The 19297-nt window shown below is 42.7% G+C and overlaps 1 protein-coding gene across 1 annotated transcript; it reads right to left on the reverse strand.

Annotated features, from left to right (window-relative positions):
• Positions 1-2188: 2188 nt before the first annotated feature.
• Positions 2189-18315, reverse strand: CIAO3 (cytosolic iron-sulfur assembly component 3). Its single transcript, XM_037911643.2, has 11 exons — positions 17954-18315; positions 15350-15445; positions 14382-14525; positions 13864-13996; positions 13330-13464; positions 12728-12846; positions 11340-11469; positions 10793-10865; positions 7224-7361; positions 4168-4325; positions 2189-2694 (listed from the first exon to the last, which is right to left on the reverse strand). The coding sequence occupies exons 1-11, from the start codon at positions 18176-18178 to the stop codon at positions 2456-2458; spliced, it is 1590 nt and encodes a 529-aa protein (XP_037767571.2). The 5' UTR covers positions 18179-18315; the 3' UTR covers positions 2189-2455.
• Between the last annotated feature and the right edge of the window lie 982 nt (positions 18316-19297).

The following is a 19297-nucleotide window of genomic DNA, read 5'->3' on the forward strand; positions in this document are numbered from 1 at the left end:
AGAAAATAAGACTTTTCTTTACAGGTATAAAAGGCAGCCATTGTCTTTCACAACTTTGCTTTTGACAAGATGGAGGTAGATCTGTTGCTCCAGTTTGATCCGATGCTCTGTTTAGAACCAAAACCAACAAATACCTAAGATTCACAGCAGACTGTTCCAAAATAGAAACAGCTCAGCTTTTGCATGAATACTTCAGTGATCTGAAATGTGGTGGAGTTTAAGATTTTCAAATATTCAGTCCTGCCAACAGGCCAGTCGTCTTCTAGCAAAGCAGAAGTTAAGTGAAATGGCATCTTTTGCTCCAGCTACCTAATTTTCCCCATTCTGCATTAGGGCCACGTAATCTTATTTGAAAGGCAGGAACCCAGGCATGCAAGAGAGATACTGGCTTCGTCAAAGCATTGTAAGTGAACAAAATCTGAGTTGCATCTCGCGTTTGTTCTTTTAAAAAAAATGTAAAGCTCCTGTCCTCCAACTGTGCGTGCTTAACATTTAAGCACTTGAGTTCTCCTATTGACTTCAAGGGGACTACTTGGATGCATGAAGTTAACCATGTGCATAAAGCATTTGTAGGCCCAGAGCCTAAACTCCCTGAATGAGGACTTCTAACAGCTTGTCAAGGCATAGCTTAGACTGGAGTGTAGTTTGCTGCTTACAAGATATCAAAAGAAACCAATTTGTTGGTCATGGTTTAACCAAAAAGCAACTGTAAGGTCTGCTGTGTTTTGTGTAGGACTTAAAAGGACAATAGCTTAAAATCATATATATTATTGCTGAAAGTAACATGTAAAATGATTCACTGGAAGAGAATTTCTACATTGTGCGCCCTTCACAGCTTTCTCTGTAGTCAGTTACCTGCATTTCACTCTGTGGGTCTCACACAGCAGGGTAGGGAAGAGAAGCATTTTTAAATATAGGAACATGTGATTATAAACCCACAACGAGGAGTCCTGGTGCCACCAGGACTCCTCGGTGTTTTTGCTGAGACAGACTAACATGGCTACCACTCTGTAACCTGCCACAAAGAAGAGTGGCAGGCCCAGTACCTGGAAGTATTTTAATTTTTCAAACCTGACAGTATCCCTTAATCCATTGTCAAGTGATGGTCTAAGAATTCTTAGACCATACTACGTAAAGAAATTTAGTAGGAAATTCGAAATTCACAGTGAGCTCAAATGAAATAAAAGGTCTTTACCCTGTTTAATATGAACAGTTCTCAAAATGCCCATAAGCAAACTTCAAATATGTTACAAGATCAGCACGTTTAAGGTACATGTTTCTATCAAACAAACCGGAGACCATGTGTTCCAATGCAAGCAGACCATCCTTTTGCTTAAGGTGTGTTGGTGCTTTGCGTTAAATATGGAGCGACTTTATACTCACTACCATGATATTCCTTCTAGTAAGCAAATATCCTTGATTCTTCTCTGGTCTCACAGGCTTAATATTCTGGTCCTAGTATTTGTAGCACAGTAGCAGCTAGAGGCCCCATTCAGAACTGAGCACAGTTATGCCGAGTACTCTGTGTCATTCTGAAATGAAAAGTGCCTGTTTAACCCTTCTGTGAAGCATACTGTATGAAGATCACTTGCTTGATCTGAGTGTCAGGTAAAATCCACTAGTGAACTCTGCTACTGAGATATTAGGTAGACTCTGCTGTTCTGTTAATCCCTCTAATTCACATCGGCAGTTGTAGACTATTTAAATGAAAAAACTGGTGACAAGTTTTTCTGCCCATTCATTCAAGTCAGAGTTCAACTGGTAATAAAAGTTTTAAACAAACTCACTCGCTTGTAGGCTGCCTCCATCCATGCCTATGCAACTTTCAGCTTACCTGAAATACAGGAAATGATGTCACAGCTAGACTCCAGGAGCAGGAAATGGAGTACCAGGGGCCAATTAACTCAACTCTAACTGGAACATGATGTCTTTAAGAGTCACAGCCCTAAAACTTCGTGCTGTGAAAATATAGCAGATGTGTTGCTCAGGTACAGGACTGGCAAAATTTTGACTTAAGAAGATCCAAATAATGTCACAGTTGACATGGGTCAGTCCTGGATTCTCTATGTACCTTAAATGCATTGATTGACTCCAGTGTGACTGGGGGCGTGAAAAAGGAATGCAGGGTTGGGGCCATAGTGTGGCGGCTAATATGCATTGCTTCTTTTAAAGAGACGTATTTCACATCTAAAGTCAGCATTTTTTATTTAAATAGCCTTAGAAGCTGTAGGAATTAATTAGCAGTACCAGGGTGTATACACATTATCTTCTAGCTGTAAGACATTTTCTATGTATAGATTGTGTCCTTCCAGTCACGGTATCCTAGAATTTCAGTGCACATGTTGACTTTTGAGGACCTTAAAATGACAGACAACTTAAAAGGGCACTGAGTCAGTGTACCTCTTGGTCTCACAGATTTACAGTCCCTGTAGAAATACAAGTGCATTATACATCTTCACCATTTGATATTAAATCCAGAGTTCATTTTCTCCACTGCATGGTACTCCGTGTGCAATATTTTTCCAGCTTTTTCTGAATCTGTACCACCCAGCCACTGTTCATACAGTTCTTTTACAGTGAGGTTCCTCTCTGGAATTTCCGTCTTAACAGATTCATACAACTTCTCAACTTGCTGAAGCAAATCCTTGCTGGATTCACCTTCTGCTCTGATCTGACCACCTCCATTTAAACAGCCTAGGTGCAACAAGAGAACATGCCTGTGGGTATGGAAATGCTTTAATAAAACTTTAAGAGCAATTAAAAGCAACTAATACAAAACAATGATCTCAATCTGCAACTGACAGTAGCAACGTAAGACTTCATAAATTAAAACACAGCTGAGTGGGGAATGAAATCAAATACTGTAACAGTTGGGGGACACAAGCCCTACAAAGGAGCCTATTGGTCGGTCATGGCCCAGTCCTAGTTCAGAATGGACAGCAATGCATGCTGATAAAAGGACAGGGAGCTAGGACTTCCTGTTCCTCAGAGAGAGAGAGGGGAAGTTGGAGAGGGAGCAGGAACTTGTGGCTCTCCTTCAGACAGCCTGGAAAAGGACCATGCTTAGACCAAGTCAGGAACAGCCTTTGAGTCTCAACTGAAGGAAGGAGATTAGAAAATCCTGCCCTCTCCATAAACAGAACACTGGGAGGGGGAGTATGCAAGCGTGGTGGATGACTGAAGAAAGCAGCTGGGAGGGGTCATGGGAAGAAGCCAGGGATTGCAAATGCGGGGGAGCAGTGTGCCTGAAACCAGAGCTATCAGAGTCAGCTGCATAATGCTTAGTTTGGACCATGCAACCAATTCTGCAGTGCTGGGGAACACTGCTACTAGGTGAAAATTATATGAACCCTAGAGGAGCAATTGAGGCCCAGAGAGGGTGAAGAATGGCTGGTCAGAGCCAGTGCTTGCTTTGGACTTATTTACCCCAGAGGGATTGAGTTTTCCTAATTTAGCTGACTGGCTAAATTAAACGGCCCATGTATCCAACCAGAGGAGGCTGCAGCACTCCCTACACCAGAAAGGTAAGGGAATCTATTTAACATTTTCTGAGAAGTCTAAGAATTTTTTCTACATGTGACTCCTTCATTTCTCACACCCTGCAGTCCTCTCGAGGTGACAGTGTAACTCTTGAGCTGAGAATATGGCTCTTTTCCCATCAGCCAAATGAAAGGAGTTGGGCATTGTGAACGCAGAGACGGTAATTGAACATCACTGACCGAGTTGAAGGGAGAAAGATTGGGCGAAGTGGTAAAGCTGTTTCTAGCACATTGGAACAGAGCACCACTTGTCTCTAAGCTAGTTGAAGAGCAGAACTTTCATTTTTGCATGGCTTAGGAAGCACTTGGGTTTACAAAGCTAGGGGCAGGGCAGTGAGCAGGTTTTTAAAAGCTGAATTGGTCATTAAGAATTGCACCTCGTTTTCATATGCAGAGTTTCAATCATGACTATAAAGTAATTGCTAAAGGTTTTGTTTTTTAAGTGTAGCAGTCAACAATTCAACACACCTGACTTAACAAAACACTAACACAAGGCCTCTAGCTTTCAGACACACAGACAGACATGAAGGCTTCAATCCAGCTCTCAGAACTTCACAAACCCTAAAAAGTCTTACAGCAAACCTTGACGTCCAGTAACGTACCAGTGAAAGTTCCTGTGTAGCCTTACCTGATGGGCAAGCCATGACTTCAACATAGTGATAAGGTGATTTTCCTCGTTTCAGTTTTTGCACTAAATTCTGTATGTTTCGAAATCCATAAGCCAAGGCAAACTGCAGCAGGACTGTGCCATCCTTTTCCAGTGTCACTTCCTGGAAATCCTTGTTTCTAGGGAATAAAAGCAGGCAAAATCATTTGTCTAAATCAGGGGTTATCAAACTGGGGGTCGGGACCCCTCGGGAGGTCATAAGGTTATTATGTGGGGGGTCTCGACCTGTCACCCTCCGCCCCTATCTCCACTTTGCCTCCAGCATTTATAATGGTGTTAATTATATAAAAAAGAGTTTTTAATTTATAGGGGGAGAATCACACTCAGAGGCTTGCTATGTGAAAGGGGTCATAAGAATGGCCATACTGGGTCAGATCAAAGGTCCATCCGGCCCAGTATCCGGTCTATCTACAGTGACCAATGCCAAGTGCCCCAGAGGGAGTGAACCTAACAGAGAATGATCAAGTGATCTCTCTCCTGCCATCTATCTCCATCCTCTAACAACAGAGGCTCGGGACACCATTCCTTACCCAGCCTGGCTAATAGCCATTAATGGACTTAACCTCCATGGATTTATCCAGTTCTCTTTTAAACCCTGTTATAGTCCTAGCCTTCACAACCTCCTCAGGCAAGGAGTTCCACAGGTAGACTGCACGGTGAGTGAAGAAGAACTTCCTTTTATTTGTTTTAAACCTGCTGCCCATTAATTTCATTTGGTGGCCCCTAGTTCTTATATTATGGGAACAAGTAAATAACTTTTCCTTATTCACTTTCTCCACATCACTCGTGATTTTATAGACCTCTATCATATCCCCCCTTAGTCTCCTCTTTTCCAAGCTGAAAAGTCCTAGCCTCTAATCTCTCCTCATATGGGACCTGTTCCTAACCCCTAATCATTTTAGTTGCCCTTTTCTGAATCTTTTCTAATGCCAGTATATCTTTTTTGAGATGAGGGGACCACATCTGTACGCAGTATTCAAGATGTGGGCGTATCATGGATTTATATAAGGGCAAGAAGATATTCTCTGTCTTAGTCTCTATCCCTTTTTTAATGATTCCTAACATCCTGTTTGCTTTTTTGACTGCCGCTGCACACTGCGTGGACGTCTTCAAAGAACTATCCACGATGACTCCAAGATCTTGCTCCTGATTAGTTGTAGCTAAATTAGCCTCCCATCATATTGTATGTATAGTTTGGGTTATTTTTCCAAATGTGCATTATTTTACATTTATCCACATTAAATTTCATTTGCCATTTTGTTGCCCAATCACTTAGTTTTGTGAGATCTTTTTGAAGTTCTTCACAGCCTGCTTTGGTCTTAACTACCTTGATCAGTTTAGTATCATCTGCAAACTTTGCCACCTCACTGTTTACCCCTTTCTCCAGATCATTTATGAATAAGATTGATCCTAGGACTGACCCTTGGGGAACACCACTAATTACCCCTCTCCATTCTGAAAATTTACCATTTATTCCTATTCTTTGTTCCCTGTCTTTTAACCAGTTCTCAATCCATGAAAGGATCTTCCCTCTTGTCCCATGACAACTTAATTTACTAAGAGCCTTTGGTGAGAGACCTTGTCAAAGGCTTTCTGGAAATCTAAGTGCATTATGTCCACTGGATCCCCCTTGTCCACGTTTGTTGACCCCTTCAAAGAACTCAGAGATTAGTAAGACATGATCTCCCTTTACAGAAACCATGCTGACTTTTGCGCAACAATTTATGTTTCTCTATGTGTCTGACAATTTTATTCTTTACTATTGTAAAGTAGTACAAAAGTTTGAGAATCACTGGTCTAAATTAATTCTCTATTTGGCATTTGACTAAATACTAGAGAACAAGTTTAAGTTTTATGCAGAAGCTTATTCAAATAAAGAAACTGTGTCCTCCTTTGAGGCAGCAGAGTACAAGAGAGTTCTTGGGGAAGAAACTAACCTCCATAAATCTAGTTAAATTAGGGACCTAACCCCCAATTCTACTTCAAATACAAAAGGAAACGCACGTAAAGATGAACATTTTTATGTCCGCATAATGCGGATGTAACTCTAGTCAACATCAATTATTGGTGTCTTTAGTAGTAACAGAACAGTTATAACACAAGTAACTACAAAACTAGAAACACACTGTGCTATGGAAACCATTTTCCCCAAACTGATGCTTGGACACGTCTTAATTTCAAGCTTTGAACTCTCTCCAGTCTCGCTCAGTCAGACAATCGGCACACTACGCAGCTCAGGTGAGGCCAGCTACGCTGCCCCCTGGCCAAATAGCCATGCACTGCACAGGGTGCCTGAAAAATATGAGAACAACTTGTGCATGGATTCCTCTTAGCATCCCTGGACCTCAGGTGCACTCACCCTAGATGACCACCTTGCTGCTAGGCTTTGATCTGCTGAAGAGCATCAGTGTCTGGATAGAAAAATCCCCATGTTAGTATGTACTTCTACAGAGCCCTACAAATGATACAACAAACACACACCTGGGAGGCAGGCAGGAGTCTCATTTTACATACAGGTAAAATGAGGTCCAGAGAGATTTAAGTGACTTTCTCAAGGTCTCTCAGCAATTGGGTCGCAAAGTTGGAAATACAACCCAGGAGTCCTGACACCTAGTCTTCTAATCTAGCCACTAGTTAACACAATTAGGGAGCAGGAATTAAAATCCCAACACACCTGTTTTAGTGTCTGATGACAGGCGAAGAGCTCCCTCATTTCCATGAGAGCTTCAGCTGCCAGATTGCTCTAAATTTTTTCTGTAGCTTAATAGTGGGGAAATCTACACTGCAGAACACTATGTGGGTGATGGGGAAGGAGTCAAGAAGGCACCAAGGGAAAAGGCTGCACAGACTGCAGGCTGATTCATTGCTAAGTTAACTGTGGGGGGTAGGGAGCCAAGTGCCATGGCTTGCTGTAAAATGTTTAACACTGAACATTGCTCTTTAATTACCGCCAGGAGAGGAGTATAAACAGAACTGCACTGAAATACAGCACTTTGCTACATATTTCAATTCCTTACTTTAAAGGTTTGTATTGAACTTCATCCACTTGAATCCCAAACAGTTCTTTTGCTGCATACTTGTATATGTGCTCCAAATAGCCACCAGAACCGCTACCAGCATGGCCAAGGAGCTCCTCTTCTAAAACGCTGCTAAACCTAGGGAAAAAGGAAGAAAAGAAGGCCCCTCTTTGCAACTGCTTATAAAATAGGATACCCAGTGCTAAGTCCATTGGCACTGAGAATCCGTTCAACTATGGTGAAGTAGTTTCAGACCACTAGTAAAAGAGTCACTATGTTAACCCTGTCCCTTTTCCCCTCTTGAAACAGAATTACTGCACCATGCACAACAAGGGCTCGTGGAATTCGGAAGTAATATGTCGCCAGCTATAATTTAGTTTTTCTTGAGACCAACTTCCCGTCTGATAGCTCTGAATTGCCCGGTATTGACTAGTGATCATTCCATGGCTATGTAAATTTAACCCTACGCTGATCCAAAGCCCTCTGAAAACTTTTAGAAAGGAAAATGTTTTCCAAGTTAAACATATCATCTCCAGGTAACTTTCACTATGTCACTGTTATCAGAGAGTTTAAGGCTTAAACACTATCATCTTTGCTAATCCCTACTACAAGTGTCTATTTGAACATCTAAGGAACTTTGCTCAGACTTGTTACTTTTCCGCTTCTATAACTGAAGCTTCCAATTTAAAAGAAAAAAGGAGACTGGTTGCAGTGTCTAGCTTTACATGACCGTACGGTCTTAGAGAGCCTATCCAATAGAAACCGCCTTCGAACAGGTCTACCTTAGGAATTTCTGGAGCACTGATCACACCTGGGCATTTAAACTGGTCTTCCACTTCATATCTCATTCATTTCCGTTTCTGAAGGATCCCAACTATTTATTTTGATAATGCCACTGATGAGTGTTAAAGCCACTCTGCAGAATAACCAGCAACCCTATTGCTGAATTTTGTTTTTCATTGAAAGTAGTTTGGCTACTTATGCACTTCTCTCCAATAATGGGGAAATGCCAATAGAACAACCTCCATGAGTCCACTTCAGACCCAGAAATTGGGACTTATCCCAAAAGCATTTATATAGCGGATATTCCAGTACAACTGGGAGGGGAAATGACCTCAGTTATCAATTCTGGCCAACTGGTTTCCATACCCTTAACCACAGAACTTGTAGGAAACCACAAAGACCAAAATGAATGAGACCAAACCTCTTGAACTTTGGCTCAGTCTCTCCTAGAAGCCTGCAAGCTAAAGGGGAACACTCATGTTTATATGGCCTAAATAATGCCAAGAAAAGCCACAGGTCAAACACCTCAAACAATTCCACTCCAGTAATCTGTCAAGGCACAGCTATCTACTTGGAAGGTCACTGTAATGCTTCTTGAGAACAAACAAACCACATGTACGCCACAACAATGGCTTTTGTTATGAGAGGATAATCAGAGGAGCTATGTGCTTATACCCACTCATCAAACAGGTTTCAGAGCAGCAGCCGTGTTAGTCTGTATCCACAAAAAGAACAGGAGGACTTGTGGCACTTAGAGACTAACAAATTTATTTGAGCATAAGTTCTCATGGGCTACAGCCCACTTCATCGGATGCATAGAATGGAACATATAGTAAGAAGAGAGATTATATCTATATACACATACATACATACACACAAATACAGAGAACATGAAAAGGGGGGGGTAAGAGGCTAATTCATTAAGATGAGTTATCAGCAGGAAAAAAAAAAACTTTTGTAGTGATAATCAAGATGGCCCATTTAGACAGTTGACAAGAAGGTGTGAGGATACTTAACATGGGGAAAGAGATTCAATATGTGTAATGACCCACACTAAACAGTGACACTTGCATTCTGCTGCTCAGAGCTGCAGAAGGAAAAACACCTGGGATTTCAGTCAGATCTAAGATGTTGCACTTGCAGATAAAATCTCAGACTTAGAACTGTGAAAGACAATATTTCACCCGGTAATCAGCTTCAGAGGCTATTATTAACTCAACCCTCGTTTACAGGAACTGCGATTCATTAATAAGCGTTTCAGTGTGTCCAGCCTCACGTACTGCTGCTCTATGAAAAGGAGTCTGACAGTAAGCCCCATCGCTGGCTAAGGCAAGCAGTTATACCAGCAAAAGCTCAAGGATTTTTGGCTCTTGTATCATTCTTGCTGCCAAATTTAATAACCTCTTACTGGCCTCTTCCACATGTCAAAGGAATAAATGGATTAAGAGCCATCTGACTGCTTATGTTAATCCTCCAAATTCTGTGGAATACGTTCTGTTTATGACCAGTCAATTTACTAAGTAGGTTAAGGATAGCAAAAGGTTAGAGAGGAGCATTATCATCACTAAGCATGAAACATAACATTAAACAAGCACTTCTAATAAGTTAGCCAAGGATTTTATCAAAGAGTTAGAGATTTTGTTTGCTGCTATGGAAATGTTAATGAACAAAGTCTGGTGGCACCTTAAAGACTACCAGATTTATTTGCGCATAAGCTTTCGTGGGCAAAAAACCTACTTCTTCAGATGCATGGAGTAAAAATTACAGATGCAGGCATGATTATACTGACATGCTCGAACCAGGAGGCAAAATCTTGTACACTAGCCTACTGGGCCATGTACATCTTTTTTCTTCTCTTACAGCTTCTAGGGAAACACTGAATTTGTAACACTTCAGTTTTATTAATGTAAAAAAGTACTACAAAGTCACTTTCCATGCACTGATGAAAACACATCCTTTTAGTTTAATGTGCTGTGGAATACTGCAGCTAATGCTAATTTAGATGAATAAAACATCGGATTTCTAAATCCTCCAAATTCTTTTAGTCACTTAGCTTTCCACACAGTTGGCATTTAGCCTGCAGTTACTTTTCAGTTAAAGCAATTAAACAGTCTCATCTGCTTTGCACATGTTCAATGTGCTTTTATTGACTAAGAGAACACCTAGAGACTAGTTGAAATTACCTTGATATTTTCTCATTTGTTCTTTAGCACTGGAATACATACAGTACCAAAAAATTAAATACAGCAGACCTGTAAATTTCTGTATCATCATATTATATTCTCCATTCTAGACTATTTCATTTTTCCACTTGATCATTAGTTTCTAAATTTGTGCTTGATGTAATGTCTCTAAAAACAGATACAGTGCGAATGTTAGCTATCTAAAGTAATAAAGACTGGACGGAAAAGTGTGGGTAGCAAAACAATTATGTCACTAACAATCTTACTAAGTAATTTCATTCACTCCTGCTGCTTTGGAGAAAAACAGCTATTAATGGTTGGGCTATGAAAATAAGTCTACAGCAGACAGTTAACTTCAGAGTCTCCTAAAATGCTTACTAACCTGATCTTGCAGATTGCACAGAGCAGTTTATGATGCACTATTGTTCTTAACAAGTTCAAAATCCAGAAGACAGCAGCAAAAATTTGAGTAAGATGCAGATACTTGCATCTTTTGTGTAACTTTTGTAGTGTTAAATAATTTGTGGAAGGGGGAAATTCTGCTGTAGAACCCGGCTGTGCGAGTATTTCAGTAAATGTTTAAGGGGGACCATTTGTTCTTACATGATATCCAAAGGAGCAGAGTCCACATCTGACAGAGACACTCCCTTTTGTTCCAACAATTGTAGAACTTCTCCTGAAACAGAACCACAAGTGTAAGGGTTCTCTATTAGGGAACAGAAAAATGTTCATCAGTATGAAAGCCTAAATCCACAAATGTAATTAGGGCCAACTGTCCCTAGTGACTATTTCTTCATAACTTATTTCACTTCTATTGTGTGGCAATGGGAGATGCTTTGCAGGAAAGTAGTCTGAACTGCTCAATGATGGCTCAAAGGTGAATGCAAAAAAAGTTCCAAGTTGACAAGTTTTCATTGGCTAATGTCCTAGAAAACCAAGTGTTAAAATGCAAAATTACGAACAGAACTGGTAAGAGGTCATGAAAGCATATTTTACAAAGCACTCTAGTCTAGTGCATATCTGTGGGTTAGAGGACAAGTGAGGTGAAGCTAGATAGCATAGTCTACATGGCATTTCAGAGCATTCTTTTAGGATCAGCAGCTACTACCTTATATCATAACAAACAATGGAGCACCTCTGGTTCCCTTACCCGTAGTAATTACACAGTCAACCTCACGAGTTTGGTACTCTTGGCTGAAAAAGTCTGGTCTTGAAGCTTCTAGTTTTTTGTCATAACAGGGCATTACTGTCACGTGGTAGGTCTGGTCAGGTGAAAAATGCTGCAAAAAAAAAAATTGTACAGTTGCACTAATTAAATTAATTAGGTACAGGTAAGAGCGAAGCAGCTAAAAGCCAATTATGCTGCTAGAAATCTCCTTTGCTGCTAACAATTTCAGTAACTGAATTAATACTTTCTGTTCCTTCCCAATTGTGCAGGAAAGAATAATAGAGTAACAATCTCTGTAGCAAGCTTGAATAGCTTTTTTTTTTTTTTTGGTGTGGGGAGAGGGCGTTTTCTCTACTAAGCCAGACAATCCTGGCAGATTCAGTCAGTTAAGAGTCCATGATTACATGAGTAGTCAGCTGTGTTTCAAATCAGTTGCCACAGGCCAGACTCAAACCCACGACAATTTATATTCTGCAACAGCAACTCCAGGAAATTAGCTGAAAACAGGTACAAAAGTTCATCACAATCCAAGAAGCTCCCAGGGACCAAGGAAACAAGTTGTTGACTCAAGGCCATTGTTTCAGTATCTCTTGTCAAATGCTCTGAGTAGTTGCCAGATGTCTGAGTTTATTCAACAAAAGTGTTAAAACCAATGTTCATTTATGGATAATAAAACATGGCAACAACGCTCAAGTATTTTGGTAGACTCAACTTTTGGCCAAAAGAGCGACCCCGGTCCTTAGACATCAAAGTGACATTTAGAGGAATTCCAGAGGCAACAATAATAGAACAGAATTAAATCAAACTGAAATAGTCTCCCCAGCTTAATGTTTCTATCTGCACGAAAACATGAATTCAAGCTCTGCGTAAGATCATGGTAGACATTTGCTTTTAGATAGGGGAGAAAAAAAAACACCAGAAAAGCAAATAGGATGGTGGTAGGGATGTGACAATTCCAATTCTTCTGGATTTGTTGAACCACAGACAGAGGTTTTAACTGACCTTTTCAATGCCAAACCTGAAACTCTGCTCCCAATAGGCACTTGCAGGGAAAGAGCTGGGCAGCTAAAGGTGTGTGTGTGGGGGGGGGGGAGGGGGAATGACACGGACTGCTCTAAGATCAAGTATCAGAAGGGAGGCGAAGGAGACACCTGGTGGCATGAGTCTGATTTTAACACTCTCTCTCCAACTCTACGCTTCTCAGGAAATAAAATGGAGATGATAGACAGGCTGACCTGCTAGTGCTCTACAAGATTTTCATATCCGTAAATCATTCCTATTTAATACACTGTCTTTAACAATGTTTTAAACACAGCTCAAGATCTAATTTCTACAGTTTCCTGTTAAGCATGGTCAATGTAAAGCTTTACCTGCTGTTTTGCAAAGTGACCCTTGATCAAGGAGCCCATGACCTGCTGTGGGGACTTAGTGGTACTAATGTAAGGAATAACAAAACTTCCATGAGTTTTCTCCGCATAACAGATCCAACCTGCGAAAACATGAAGCATAATTAATCAATGCACAGACTTTCAGTGGCTTCAGAATCAGCCTTACTACCAGCCAATAACTACCATTTTCAGCCTCTCTTCTGCACACAGTGTAAGAATAGCTCTTACCAACCAGATTCTGGGACAAGACTAGCTTCGCAAAGTAACGATGCACTTAAACATCTGTACCACTATGGGTAAGAACTTCCACATTTCATGTAATCATATTCGGGAACAAGTGTCTTTCTTTATAAAACCATTAAAGACATTTATAATATCCTCACAGCACAGTAGTCCCTGTCTAAGTGGAACGGAAAGTAAAAAGACATTAAAAGAGAACTTCATGGCACCAAGAGCAAGTCTCACTTATGCGTGGTTTTAGCCATTAACTTTTTCAGCCGTTTACTACACTTCTCTAGTGTGCAGTTAGTCTGCCACATTATCTGACCGCTTCTATAGCCATTTTAAACTATTTTACAATATACCTGGACAGGCAGAGGCTAGCATGGGCAAAGCCTTTTTATCTTCAGTTTGCCTTTGAAAGCGTCGTACAAACTCTCGTTGGCTCTCCAGCAAGCTGAAGTTTCTTGAGAAAGTTGTATCAAACACATAGTGCACACCTAGATAACACAGAGATATTAAAGCCACTAAAAAACTGACAAATGCCACAAACTACAACACAAAAATTCAGCCCAGTTAGGTTAAATCCTGGTATTTTTACATATTTTGTCATTAGAAACAGAACAGTTTCCTAGTACATAATAAGACAGGCTAATAGAAAAACTGGATGAGAAAAAATGAATTGATGGAGTGTTTTGGGATCCCTTCCCCCACATTGATTTTAATATGCCATCAAAGTAACAGAGGTCTGAATTCCCATTCATGTTATGATTTTTGAAACAGGCACTTGGAATTTTATTCTTGCAACTTCTACAGATTTTAACAGAAGCTGCACTAGGAATGTTAGTAAGCTATACCAAAAAATTTCACCTGTGATTACCAAAAGGTAACAAGCTTGCCTAAATTTTTTAAGAATGCTGTCAATTTCTTGGCTGTTTCTAGAAGTGTCATCTTAAATCTTGCAGCTAGTGATGCTCTGGATTGTGGTGAAACGGAAACTATAACTAGCTTCTGTTGATTAGGAGCTGCAGTCTGAAAAACAAGAAGTGGAATATTAACATTTCCTGAGCATCTCTGTTAAATTAGTCATTTAGAAGATACTTGTCCATGGTCGCAATGTTTTCTTTTTAAAGTATGATCCAGTGGGGGAAGATGTTGCATTTCCAAATCAAGAGATTACTATATGAAATATTATGATCCTTTCACAAAGTTATTCTGACCACTTTTTAAATTCGGAGGAACAGATAAGTATGTTCAGCTGTGGATGGGCTGCAATAGCTTTTGGTTCTTGAAGACTAATCTGGATACAGAAGATCTTCTTACCCATTATTTTACCTGCGCTTCAGCAATCAAACAGTATGATTTTCAAATTCTCGAGCCTACCTGCTGGCTACTGCATCGGTTGAGTATCGCCTACCTTATTGGAACTTAACACTTTGTTGAGCTCTTCGTGGCTCTGCTGAGTGATTAACACGCTTTCTGCGGATGTGATGCAGCCACTACAAGCTAAACAATCATTCAGGGTAATTTTAGCCTTTTCAAGCTTTTGTGCTCCTCCATCCTAGAAAGAAACAGATTAGATCCAGTCCTAGCCATAACAATCAGAGATCCATATGCAGACCATGTCAAAGACAACCTGCTACATAGTACTGAGTAAGTCAGTTTTCAAATGACTTTGTTTTGGGGGGGCCCCCCTTCACCCAACTTCAGTCAGACCAAACTGAAAGTCAGAAACCAGAATCATAGCCTGAACAGCAGGGTACTGCTAGCCTTAATCGCATGTCAAACACTGCTTTCACCCACTAAATGATGGCTGCTCTAGGGCACAATCAGACCTCTGCGCACCTTCCTTAACAGACACCAGTAATGCAGCAGCCTCCATCTTCAACTCAGCACAGACGTCAAGCTCTCTTGAAAAAGGAGCATCCCAAGTTTGTGTAGGAAGTACACCCTAACCCTTGAAGCTGAGCGCACCATTTCTACAACGCTCCCAGCTCAGGTAATCTCCAAAGTGCCGTAACTCTACTTTTGCAACCATGAAAATAGTTCATTACAATTCTGTTGGTTTTCATTCTATCAGCTAGTTCCAAAGGTTATGTAATTACATGACAAGCCACTTTACAAAGATCTTTTAAAAAATTAGAACCAAAAGTAAAAGAAATTACCAGCAGCTAGTCGCATCTATTTTGATTTACCCCACCCCCACTCTTTCAAATGAGTAACAGGGACAACAGGCATCATCTCAGACTGAGTGATCTAGATTGTTACCCAATGATTGCCAAAGTGATATCAGATATTTACTAATTGTAACATACTTATGTACAGAATAATAAGGTAATTTATGGGCATTCTACACAATGATTACAAGGGGGAAAACTGTCTTACCTGATTGATTTGAAAATAGCTCCCATCATCTTCAATTCGGATCTTAGCTGCTGTTTTTCCAGGTTTCTTTTCAACTTTTATTGGCTTTACACAATCCTAAAACAGAAATAAAGTCAAAAATTAAGGAGAGGAACCTTTAAATATGAAAGAGGCAAGAGAGGAAAAGACTGATTGAAACTGGACAGAGTGTAAACAAAGATCAGTTCCAGAGTGGAAACTTCTTATCTCTGGTTTAAGCTGCATTGGATTCTTTGTTTAGCGTGCAATCTTACAGTTCCTGTAACCACCAAGGAGACAAGCAAAAATCAAACATACAAAACTTACTTACCCCATTTTTACAGAATGAACATTTTCCCAACATCATAACCAAAACTATAGTACAATTTTGCTGTCAGTGTGAAACACTCAGATTTAAAGAAGTCTTGCTCAAAACAGATGACTGCGAAGTTCTGTCCTTTCCAGAATCGCTAAGGGGGATCAGGCATTCTTCACTGTGAGTTTTAGCAGACAGGAGGTGTGGTGATTACATTCAACATGTGGCTATTGCCAATGAAATTTCATTTGATGTTGAAAGCAAGCAGATGACTTTATATGGATTGTTTCCGGTTTAGTGTGTTAGAGTTCGGTGACCGAAGCCTTGAGGGTGTTTTTATACTTTCCAAGAGTTGCACTGTTTGTGCACTCACACCTCCCTTGTCTAGAAGTCTGACTAGCAGCCTCACCAGAATTCATCCTGACCTTAAATCATCCTTACTTTACCAAAATCCTTTTTCCATCTTGACTACTGTAAATCCTGCTTCTAAAAATCTTTGCTCTGAATTTAGGGGGGTTCAGAATGCTCCCACTGCAGGGAGGACCAAATCACTCTGATGCCCCAGTTATGGTCACTGAATCTAAATCAATCAATCAAACCTCTCCATGGACTTACTCCCCACTTCTAGCCCTGCGCTCCTATGTCCTCTCCCTATACTGCTCCTCACTTGTGGCTCACTCTTGCTTGTGCTGCTCCGTTAGCAACTCTCTCCAGTCTTGCTTTCCTATTTGCTCTGATTTACAAATGACAGCAAAGCTCACCTGTGCTCCTGCCACTTTCCATTCCCTCCATACTGCAACTGCTTTGTGCTGACTGATGTCTTTTCTGCTCTTCTAGATCAGCTCTCCTTTTATTGATTCTATCTGTTTGGAGGATACTATTTACAAAATGATAGTCTATTGTCGTCCATAATTTACACTTTAAGAGTAATATTATAGGAACGCTTGTAAGAATTAAAAAAAAAAATGGGAAGATTTTATCTCAACTTTCAGAGTAGCAGCCGTGTTAGTCTGTATTCGCAAAAAGAAAAGGAGGACTTGTGGCACCTTAGAGACTAACCAATTTATTTGAGCATAAGCTTTCGTGAGCTATATGCTCAAATAAATTGGTTAGTCTCTAAGGTGCCACAGGTACTCCTTTTCTTTTATCTCAACTTGTTATCCAGCTGTCCTAGAAGTGCAGAAGCAGCTTTTTCACTACGAGAACGTTTCCACCCATTGCGTGGTGGTGTTACGAACGGTTAATCAGCCTCTGTGCTCTATTCCATAGGTGGCTGCACTTCATTTGTAAAGGAAACAATCCCTTTTCTGGAGATGTTAGATGAGAAACGTAATAACTACAGTTCACATCAATAGCGCCTTCCACCCTAGGTGCTCAGAGCAAGAACGGAGAGAGACACAGGGGCATCCACAGCCCCTTGAAGCAGAAAACTTATTTCAAAATCTACCAGAAAACAACTGTCGTAGGGCCAATTGTGAGCAGTCAGCCTGGGTCCGCACCTCTTGGGGGTGGAGTTGCAGGGCAGAGCAAGGCAAGGCAAAGACTCAGTGGCAACCAGGCGGAGGAAGACATTGTGCTCAGCCTGACTCTGGCCCCTAGAACTCCCCCGCCCGGGGATACCCAGCCCAGGGGCCCCTGGCGTGGGCTGGGAGCACGGAGAAGGGACAGAGGCTCTCCCCCAAGGGCTCCCCAGAGAGCTCTACCCCAGCGTTCACCTGACAGGAAGGGGGGGAGGGGCTGAGAAGAGGGGGCAACACCATTCATCCCCCTCCACTCCCACTCTCTGCAGAGCACCCCCCCCTTACCAGTCCCCCCCCAAGACCTGCAGCTCCCCTGCACGGGCCCCTGAATAACCCCCCCTTGCCAGACAAACCTGCAATCACCCACATACCACACAGACCCCCCCTTCCAAGCTCCCGGGGACTCCCCCAGTCCCCTAGGCAACCCCCCAGTCCCCGTCCCCCGGGGGATCCCCTAGGCAACCCCCCAATCCCCGTCCCCCGGGGGATCCCCTAGGCAACCCCCCAATCCCCGTCCCCCGGGGGATCCCCTAGGCAACCCCCCAATCCCCGTCCCCCGGGGGATCCCCTAGGCAACCCCCCAATCCCCTATTATCCCCCATGTCCGGCCCCCGGGGGGACCCCCCCAAGTGCCCCGCTCCCAGGGTCGTGCGGAGCCCGGCCCCCCTCCAGGCAGCCCCGTGCCGTGCGGAGCCTCCCCCCGCCCTCGCGCCCCTTGGCAGGCAGCCAACCAGCGCGCTCCCCGCCTGCGCCGCTCGCTCCCGCGCCCACCTGCGAGGGCCCGATATAATCATCCAGGTCGGCCAGCTGCAGCACCCCGCTGAAGTGAGACGCCATTCCAGCCACGCTGCCGGAAAGCGCGCGGCAGCGGCGACGGCGACGTGGGAGATAACGGCGAGAAGCCACGCTGCCGTAAAAGCCGTTCTCACGCTGCCGGAAACCGCGACGGCCGCCGGAGGGCAGCCTCAATGGCGCAAAAGGAGTAGATGTGCGCATGCGTTGGCGCCTTAAGTCACACTTCAAAACGGGTAGTGCGCATGCGCGAGCCGCCTCTCTGCAGTCTGAGTCTTCGAGCCCAGGCAGAGGGGCGCAGAACCTACTCGGGAGGGGGATGGGTGGGGCCCTGGCCGGATTGGGGCATTTAACCCCTGCCTCGCCAGGGTTATTCAGGAGCACTGGGGTGGTGCACAGAGGTGCTAGGCAGCCTGCAGGCGGCCTGGGGCATGGGCTTTCTCCTGCTGCTGCCTGCAGGGCACTGAGGGGGCACCCATCCGTTTGGTTGCCCGTCCCACACTTACTGAGTTACAGGGCGCGGGTCAGAGCTGGTCGCCTGGAGACCCAGAGAGACCGAACGCAGGCTGCCACGCCACCCTTCGCATTGTGAAAAGGGGCCGTGGGCCCGGAGTGAGCCCCTCGTGTTCGGAGCATGTTTATCTTGCTCCACCCCTGCTCTCCTACAAAGCTTTCCCTCACAGTCGCTGGGATTAAAACAAAAGTTCGACTCTCCCCCATGGTCCGTCCCGAGGGAATGCTGCTCTACAGCCGGGACGCTCAATGCTCGATAAACAATGGTCACTACGTTTCCTACGGAAATGTTTCCTGGGCATAAAATGGACAATGGCTGCAATTCCGCGAGTGCTCCATGCGTGGGTGGGGCCTCCTCTTGGCTTCATAAACCTCAGCATTTATGACCCCTTACGTGTTCAAAGCTCTGTACAAAACATAACCCCCACAGTATCCCCATGAAGTAGAGATTATTTCCATTGTGGGGAAAGCGAGGCACAGAAAGGTGAAATAACTTCCTAAGGCAACACAATGAGTCAGTTGGAGCACCAGGTGAAACAACTTCCCAAGGCCACACATCGAGTCCGTGGTAGAACCAGGTTTAGAACTTGGGTCTTTTTGATTAGAAGCCCTTCAAATCATGCTGTTTTAAGCCTTGTGTGTAGAAAGACAGATGGGGCCCCATAGAGATAATGATAGAGAACTTGTATTTGTTCAGATGTTCCTCCATTTGCATTGACTTGACATTAATTACATTTTTTTAAAAGTAATGGTTTTGAAAATGCTTTGATAAAAGGTGCTAAATATTAGTGATAAACACAGATGGCTGAA

This window comes from Chelonia mydas, chromosome 10, assembly GCF_015237465.2.
Source record: "Chelonia mydas isolate rCheMyd1 chromosome 10, rCheMyd1.pri.v2, whole genome shotgun sequence".
NCBI lineage: Eukaryota > Metazoa > Chordata > Testudines > Cheloniidae > Chelonia > Chelonia mydas.

Coding starts and splice junctions, on each gene's coding strand:
- CIAO3 (XM_037911643.2), bottom strand. CDS start 18,178: ATGCGCACATCTACTCCTTTTGCGCCATTGAGGCTGCCCTCCGGCGGC. Junction 12,847..13,329: donor GCTAGCCTCTGCCTGTCCAG/GTATATTGTAAA, acceptor ATGTTTTCGCAG/GTTGGATCTGTTATGCGGAG. Junction 2,695..4,167: donor AGTCATGGCTTGCCCATCAG/GTAAGGCTACAC, acceptor TGTTGCACCTAG/GCTGTTTAAATGGAGGTGGT.